This window comes from Exophiala mesophila (assembly GCF_000836275.1).
Source record: "Exophiala mesophila strain CBS 40295 unplaced genomic scaffold supercont1.2, whole genome shotgun sequence".
In the NCBI taxonomy this organism is placed as follows: domain Eukaryota; kingdom Fungi; phylum Ascomycota; class Eurotiomycetes; order Chaetothyriales; family Herpotrichiellaceae; genus Exophiala; species Exophiala mesophila.
Genome location: NW_015622505.1, coordinates 1,462,900 through 1,472,014, shown reverse-complemented (window position 1 = coordinate 1,472,014; position 9,115 = coordinate 1,462,900). Strand labels below are relative to the sequence as shown.

Sequence of the window (9,115 nt, the reverse complement as noted above, 5' to 3'; positions counted from 1 at the left end):
CGCTCTCCAGGGCACGCTCCACATGGCACTTCTCTCTAGGGCACGCTCTCCAGGGCACGCTCTCTAGGGCACGCTCCACATGGCACTTCTCTCTAAGGCACGCTCTCCAGGGCACGCTCTCCAGGGCACTCTCTCTCTCAGGGCACTCTCTCTCTCTCAGGGCACTCTCTCTCTCTCAGGGCACTCTCTCTCTCAGGGCACGCCCATGGCTAAAGAGGATCTTGGTATTCAAGGAACTAGGAGAATAGACATGGAATTGTGTAGGATTTAGGATAATGCTCAAGAGACCACTCCCATGCTCGATAGACCGTCTTATCCAAATCAGTCACTCCGTCTTCCCAACTCATGCAAACGCTTTCAACGCTATACTATGTGACTATGCAGCTCTTGATGCTCCGTGGTCCCCATGCTATGCTCATAAACAAAGCCTGATCTTGCCTTTAGCCGATGCAACATCCATCGCTCTCCATGGCCCTTGTGAATGCTCCTTGGAAGAATTCCATCATCGCAGTATAATGAAATAAGATTCCCCCGAGCACGGCCAAGTGCCAAATGTTGTGGCTGCCCCCGGCATAGTCAAACAGACCGGGCCACCACTTCTCAGGAATCCGACTTGCATATATAATTGCACCAGTCAGATAGACCATAACACTCTTGGTCACTGGTGCATAAAAGTAAAATGTCCAGGCAGCACCCCGGGTCAGGTTCAATTGGATGACGGGTGCAAATCCTGTGGCGGCCAAGGTGACGAAGAATGCCACTCGCGCCCATGCCATGTCGGACCGGTTGAAGCTTTCTCGCCATGGCAAGATGACACCGGCGATACCGAGGAAGACGGTCAATGTCATGTAGATTGTCCGAGAGACAGGCTCACAGTAGAACGCCGTCCATTCAGTGCTGAGAATGCTTGCTGCCACGAGGAAGGAAATGCCGGTATAGTCAACACAGGCAAATCGTTCCAAAAGACATTTATCGGCAATGCTGTTCATGGTGTGCCACATAGTGGAGCATATCAGGCATTTGGCGGCGGCGGCAAAGAAACAGGCAGCAATGAGGACATCCCATTTGGACGAGAGTGGAAACGTGGCCGATGAGGGATAGTAGTAGAAGGCAATGGTGAGAACAATGACAAGCCCAATGACGTGAGACCAGATGTTGACGGTTTCGTTGGAGGGTCGGAACATGGAGTGAACACATTCGACCTTGGTCTTGTTGAATCGATATCCACGAATAATGTGAGGGTTTATGCGCCATGGATCAGGCAGTTCATGGTAATGGATCAGTCTGGTCTCGGCCGCCCGGTTCAGCGCGTGAGCAATTGCGTCCGCCATCAGATCTCTTGCGCGAAGAGCCTTGTCGTAGCCGTCTTCGATGAGTTCGCGCGTGGCAACGAGCGAATGGTCCACGGTTTTCCATCCCGAATCAATCAACTGCTTCTTGCGAGAATGGGCTCGGGCTTCCAACTCGGCCAGGTACGATTCCATCAATCGCATGCTGACTTGTGCCTTGTGTTCCAAGGATTCTCTGGTTTGGATGACATCATGGTATCGAGTTTCGAGGGTCTCAACGAGGATTGATGCTCGATGTCGAGCGGCGCCCCAGAGGTGCTCGCCGGAATGATAAGGTGAGCAGCGGTCACAGACATCCTTCAAGGTACTATAGGCACGCTCCAATTGACCATCAAAATGTAAAATGCTGTCTTGTCGATACCTTTCCAGTCTATCCAACCTGCGTTTGAGCTCGGCCAGGAATAAATCCACTCGAACGAAGACGGCATCTGCGTTGCATACACTCGACTGCCGCCGGCGATTGGTGTCATACGAATGACGTCGTCCTCGGTTCATCAGGTAGGTTCGTTCATCGTCTCGCGAGGTGCTGACTGCACGGCTTGAGGGAGGACTCTCGACGGCAAGAGTGGTTGCCGTGCAAGACATGGTGAATGAGGGACACCATGCGGCAGGAAGAGGTTTGTGGGACGGAGAAGAGGAGCGAGAAGAGAAGATAGTAGCGAGCACCTAGGGTTCGCTTCGAGAGTAGGAAATGTGATGTGATGTAAATATGAATATGATTTGTTAGCAGTAGGACAAGGAAGGCTTCGGAAATTGGTGTGGCGCAGGTGAGTGGCAGTGGCTCGTGAGGACAAGGACAAGGACCAGATGGGAATTTGGAACAAGAACAGATGTATGATCTGGATACATCAATGTCCTCCGGGTCAAAGAGCTGTGTAAAGGAGTGACATTAGATACACCTAGGGTTGAGGTTCAATGCACTGAGGATATGAGGACATGAGGTGGGTAGTAGTGGGAGATGACGGTTGGTTTTGTAGTTTTGATGGTTCCCGACCAAGAGAGGAATCCCCAAGGATTGGGTTGCCAAGGGAAAAGATGTCACGTCTGACGTGGAAATTGTTGCGTTGTCAGTGCAAAACGAGCGGGAGATCAGCAGACGGAGATCTGTCAGACGCAATGCTTAAAGCCATCGGAAAGCGTTTAGACTTGGCACCTGCATCATCACAACGACGCCGCGGCTCCCACAGCTTCACATGCCAAGCCATGACGATTTCATTGGCTCAGCTTCGCTTTCCGCGCCGAAGTCGCTCGCCTTTCTTTTGTCTTTAGCAGCAGTAGTTGGGCTTCTTCCAATTGACTCCGTCTACACATCGTCCACTCTCAACCCCTCGTTGTGCGAATCTCCATCTGATTCGTCCTTTGACTGTATTTGGGATGCATGCCAACCAAGTTCACATCTGTAGCATGTGCAATCAACCTCTCGTTCTGGTCCAATGGTAATTCGATTGAACCTCACACTTGGTTGTGCCACCTGTTATCGTAGGCCCCTGGGTAGATGGATGGGTTGTGCTGTTGTGGTAGGCTGGGGTCATATCCGTCATAACAAATGTTGCCTCTGTCATTGGCTTCATGTCAATTTCTTGCGAAATCTGCCTTGGATCCAACAGCGATACATCTTGATCCTCCGCTGTCGATTGACGATCAATCGTCGGTCGACATCAAGGTTGAGGATATCAAAGCCATCCCCCCAAATCCGTTCTAGTTCTTCCGTCTCGAAGAAATATACCCGCGTCCCATCTCCACGGACATAGAAGTTCTCCTCCATGTATCGTCCTGCCTTGAACCTGACCTGGGCCAAGTCTCCTCTCCCGTAGTCCCGGAACAAGACCAACCCACCAGGCTTGAGCATTCTGAGTACGTTCTCCACGGCCTTGTCCCACTGTCGAGGGTTCAAGGCCGAAAAGATGAAAATCATAATGACCACATCAACTTGGCCCTCTTCAACCCCCGGAGGTAAGTCGTCGCCCGCTGCATCCCAGACATCCGCATGCATGAGCCCGCAGCCGTCGTCCCCAGTCCCCGAAGAAAACCCTGCATATTCCTCCACGCCCCTCATGGTGTCCACCGCCTTAACACTGAAATCGACCGCATGCACTGTTAGCTCCTTATTGCGGTTGATACGCATGATAGGGAATGCCGTGTTGCCTGCACCGGCCCCAACCTCGACCACAACCTTTCGACCTGCATCTTCCTTGGTAATTTCGCCGAGAACAGGGAACTCCTGGACCAGCCATTTGCGGTCTTTGAAGAAAGTAGCCGACTTCTGTTTATAAAATAGATCCCACCATTTTTCCGGGTTGGTATTGAAGCGGGCGCGGTCGAAATCGGACACGGGTGCTGACCGCTGCGCCGCATATTGCGATTCGCAGAAAGAGATGTGGGATGAATCTGGCACAACGTGATCCCACGCATTGTAGGTGAATACGTCGTCATCGGCGGAGAGAGTGCGATGTCCAAATTCAAAGGGGTCGCTTCGTTTAGCGTTGCTACTGGGCGAGTGAGAGAGGTGAGGTGGGACGGGTGAATGACTTGGAGACAACGCAGATTCATCGAGGGCGAGGGTCGAGAGTGCAGAGTCGAGTTCCGCTGGGTTAGGTATAGGATCTGCGGGGATGCCGGTGTCTGGCTCGCCCCTATCGGGAGACATGGTGTGAATAGGATTGAGGTGATTTAGAGAGAGGCTGACAGAGGGAAATACAGTGGATTTGAGAATTTTGGTCGATTTTGGAGATCAAAAGTCCAAAAAAGATGAGAATGCGGGGAAGTCACATGGGAAGGAGTTTATTGCCGCAGCTGCTTTAACGCAAGGCTGGACTTTCACAACGTTGATATGATGGCATTTGATCAAAGTTACACCGCTACTCCGTATACGATACTATTAGGTACTCATATTCCGTGATTTAGGCTGAAACCCGGAGTATTCCAGTACCAGGAAGTTGATATTAACATTTTCGCCCAGTTTAATAACCCATCCATTTCATGCACGCCGCTTTAAAGCAGCTCCTACGAAGTCATACAGAATCAACAGTAACAGCCCATCTCTACAACTCGTAGCCATATAGACGATTAAGTCCAATGGAGTTACCGCATCTCAACTCCGTCTACCCCATCTTGACAAGACCATTGATTCCCTAGGCCGTACCTCTACTCCATTTCCAGAGTAGCCCAAATGGGCTTCCATCCCCTATACCCATCTAACACCGTTAAGTCCGGATACCATCCATACTATGAGTTCCTATGAAACTCTTTTGAAAATGAGGATTACACTACCTCAGTCCCACTGCCCTCTTCACAGCCTATACTGAAATACACCTTTCATCCACGCTATGGCTCAGCCAGACAACCTCAGAGAAATCACCCCACGAGAAGCGGTGGCTGATGCCCTCCACCGTTGTATTCTAGGCTTCGACAACAACGACCGCGAGCTCTTCGAGTCCGCATGTCTCAAAGACGAGAGCATGTTAGTGGTCGCTGCTGGCTTCACTATCCAGGGCTGGACTTCTATCAGTGACTTCATGTCAAGGCTTTTCTCTCTCGTCACCACACATTTCATCACCAATATTCGCGTCCAATTCAACGATGAGAGCAACACTGCACACATGTCCGCACATGCCATCGCCTATCATGTCCGTCCGGATGACGCTTTTAAGCAAGAGGACACCTCCTATACAGCTGGTTGTCTGTATTTCATAGATCTTGTCAGAGATGATACCGATGGCTCATGGAAGATCAAGAAATGGGAAATCAAAATGCAATGGACTACCGGTGACAGAGCTGTTCTCCATCCTTGACTTGCTCCTATGCAGTTTTGAGGTCTCGGGGGCTCGCGCAATCGATTTTCCCATACCAATCCTTCTGTTCGGATGGATGGCCAGTGTGCTCCACTGAGCTCAAGTCTCCCAAAGGTCGCGAATGTGTATTCACGGGTCATGATTCTCCGTGGAAAAGATTGAATCGTCTTTTCAGAGGTTGCGCAGACTGATCTTGAATCAAGATAATCAAGATAAAGTGGTAATTACATAGAATCCTTGCGTTAAGACGCATTCTATCCTTCGATTAGATGCAACGTACAACATGCGACCCACTTCACTCATTAAGTTTGTAAAGAGCCTATTGCATGGACAAGCTCGGATTCTGAATCAGGCCACAGCGACCTGTCGAATGAAAAATGTGCTGGAGGGTACATTTTGACTTCCTTCTGGCCCTAATACAGTAGGATGGGTTGGCGGGATTTCCGGCGGATAACCCGCCTAGCGAGTCATCTCTCCACACCACAGTTCCGCCATTGACCCCAGCACACGAGAAGTTTCTCGAGGTCATTAGATTCCAGATGACAAACCTCCAGGCACATATATATTCTGTTCCAAAACGAGTGAGGCATACGCGAGATATCATCTGCACTATAGAAACAAACTATCTATTCTGGAGGCTGGAAGAGGTCCGGCAAAGATACCCAACTCTCCTCGCTATACCCAGACTGATATTTTCCACATGCCTCAAGACCCCAGTCAGTCAATCCAATCATGAAAGAGCTCTCGAACATGAATGCGAGACTTCCAGCTCCAACCTTGACAGGAACCAGTTCTTCAGAGCTGGCTTTCTCAAAGACCGTCCGATCTGGACCATGGCTACTCATGCAATTGTGCAAACTCGCCCCGGCAGCCTGAAAACCACCCTTACCACCACCCTTGGCAATATAGGAACCGTGGACGAGTCCCATAAACTCACTCATACAATTGCGGTGATAAGATGGCGGCCGGAAGGTGTCCTCGGCAACAAGCCATCGCGGAGGGAATATCACAAAGTCCGCCACAGCCGTTCCAGGATGGCCAGGATTGACAACAGTAAGGACAGTGTTGAGAGATGGGTCCGGATGGTCGTACGAGATGGTCCCAATAGTGTTGAAGCGACCGAGGTCATATTTGTACGGATAGTACCTGCCTTCCCATGCAACCACGTCAAACGGCGTGTGCCTCTGGCGTGCCTTGAACAACTGCCCAGCAAACTTGTTGTATAGAGTCCACTCCGTCTTGGTGTCGTGTGTGTATGCCGCCACGGGGATCTGGAAGTCACGAGCATTCGCCAGGCAGTTGGATCCAATCGGACCCAGCTCAGGCAGCTGGAAGTGACCATCGTAAACTTCGAGAATGTATCCCCTGATGGGGACACCATCTTCGCCGAGGCTGACACGATATCTGATCCCCCGCGGAAGGACACAAATCTCGCCGGGTCGGACAAGTAGACGGCCCATCTCGGTTTCGATGTCGAGGGATCCAGTTTGGGGAACAATTAGCATGTCGCCGTCAGAGTTGGTCATGGCAGTCTTCTCGTCCATTGACCGTCCAGCACCATAGATATAGTAGGCGACTCCGCGCTTCAGAGTAGGCTCACCAGCCCCTGCCAGTAGGTGAAGACCACCTAACCAGTCTGCCTCGGTGGGTATGTCGAACGGGTCCCAGCGCGCTTGGTTCGGGATGTGATGTAGTTTGAGAGAAAATCGCGATCCAGCTTCAACGGGTTCAAATGCAGAGTGAGCGGCCGAGGGTATCACACGATACACCCATGTCTGTAGATTCTCCCAGCGCGGGGCAGTGAAGGACGTGCCAGATATCTTCTCTGCGTAAAGACCGTACGGACATTTCTGAGGCGAGTTCTGGCCGATTGGCAGTGCGCCTTTGATGGCCTCAGTTCTGGAAATGAAATGAGCATCGCTGTAGTCATGGGGTTGAGCGGTATCAGTACTCACTCTAGATTCGAAGCAAATCCTGTTTGGTACTGGTACCTTTCAGCCAGGTCAAATTGTGTTACTGGCATCCTGAAGTTTTCTGATTGTTCAAAAACACAAAGTTGGCGTCAGGTGAACCTGCGAGTGCGGCGAGTTTTGTTCACCATTCTCCCTTCTCCATCGAAGATTCGGTTCGTGGTAGGCAACTACAAAGGTCGCGAAAGTCTAAGCTGTGCGTACCATTTCCCCGCTCAATTATGGCAACCCAAGTACTTCCTTCCGCCGGGATATCCGTCGCCTTGGGATTGGAAGATGGATGATTGTGCTTATGATTGGTCATATAGATAGAGGCACCGATTGGTAAGTGTGAGAACCATATTCGACAGAATACATCAGCCTCCATGTTGGTTATCCCTATAGACAGTCACTTTCATAGTCACACTTAAGCAATATAATTAGGAACTGATAAATGTGGTACGGTAAATGACGATTACTGTCAGGGATTTTACGACTGTAGATCTGTTAAGGAGAAGCGAAGGATTATAGATTCCCCAAGCAATCTCGCTCTGGCCTTCGTGGCAATACATGTAGATGCATTTTCCCGCCATCCTTCTCAACCTGCTCGCTCCCTACGCAGATATGGCTGCCTCACGTTTGTCAGATTTTTCCTGCAGCTTTTCCACCGGAGCATCGACATGGTAATTCATGGTTTCCCTCAAGTCACCCAGGAAGCAACAGGCAATTATGGCAACTATGCCAAACGGTGCTGCAATAATGAAGATGACTCGAATGGCGTCAGCGAAAGCCCGCTGTAAAGCACCAACACCCTCAGCTATGACAGAAGGAGTCACACCAGTTATTTGAGCAAGAGCAGCAGAGTCGCCAGTGCTTAGGGCTCCGATGAACGCAGGAACAGACTCTTCAGGGAGACCAGCAGCCATGGCAGCTTGAGCGACGTATTGTGGCAAGTAGATACCCAATCGAGTATTGAAGGCAGCCACGTTCACTGCCGAGAAGATGGCGGCTGCAACAGCACGAGCTGAGGTGGTGCATGCAGTAGCAGTGGCGATCAATCGATGAGGTGTGGATAGCTGAACACCAGTGACCACGAGGATGAGTGGAGCTCCAAGCCCGATACCTAGCAACACCGAGAATGCAATGGCATGCACTGACTGGCCTGGTTTCACAGTCGCGAGGCCCACGAGGCCGCCAGTGAGGATGATGAATCCTGCTAGCAATGGCTCTCGGATGGTTCTGAACCGTGTGCTAATAGTACCCCAGACCACAGTAGCAACGAGAGCGGGGATCCAAGCCGCCATGGACCGGGCAACAACAATCACTGGATCGCTCGTGAAGAGCATCTGGGTCAGGATCGGGTAGAAGAGAGCAAACCCAAATGCCATGACGGCTTCGAGGAACATCAGCAAGATACACAAGGCAAAGGTTCTGCCCTGATTGCGTCCACCTCGGAACAGATCATGGTTCAGGATGCCCGTCTTTGTTCCCTTCCATTCGTAGACACCAAATGCAATGAGGCCGACGATGCCGATTATGAGGGTCGATAGAGGTGCTGCATCCGTCCAAGCATACTGACCACCCCCTAAACTCGCGCCAACGATGAAGAGAGTCAAACCCATAGTCAAAAGTCCACATCCAGTCAAGTCAAGCCGGCCGACCTTTTGCCAGAAGGAAAGGCTTTCGATGCTAGTATGGCGCTTGGGTGGGTGGTAGCCCACAAGGAGCGCGACGACAGTGGCTCCCCACAAGGCAGCTTGAAACCACTGCAGACGTGAGGAGTTAGACTAAGTAGACCCATGTTGTAGTGAATGCTCGCACTTACAAAAAACAAGCGCCAACCAGTATGGGGGTCTCGTTTGACTAGAGCTCCGATTGTAAATGGACCTGCGATCGTTGCCAGCATGGCGGCAATATTGACACCAGCTTGTGCCACTGAGCGAAACATGACCATGTCAGTCTCTGCCGTCATGAATATCTGTCTCAGAGAGGAGTATCTTTTCTTACACGGACGCCATCTTCGAGG

The 9,115-nt window shown here is 51.0% G+C and overlaps 2 protein-coding genes across 2 annotated transcripts; both read right to left on the bottom strand.

Annotated features, from left to right (window-relative positions):
• Nucleotides 1-440: 440 nt before the first annotated feature.
• On the bottom strand, nt 441-1,934 carry PV10_02407 (uncharacterized protein; the record flags this gene model as incomplete). The annotated part of the gene is made up of 1 exon (XM_016366719.1): nt 441-1,934. One exon carries the CDS (start codon nt 1,932-1,934, stop codon nt 441-443), a length of 1,494 nt encoding a protein of 497 aa, XP_016226237.1.
• Nucleotides 1,935-2,916: 982 nt separating this feature from the next.
• On the bottom strand, nt 2,917-3,996 carry PV10_02406 (uncharacterized protein; the record flags this gene model as incomplete). Its single annotated transcript, XM_016366718.1, has 1 exon — nt 2,917-3,996. One exon carries the CDS (start codon nt 3,994-3,996, stop codon nt 2,917-2,919), a length of 1,080 nt encoding a protein of 359 aa, XP_016226236.1.
• Nucleotides 3,997-9,115: the final 5,119 nt, after the last annotated feature.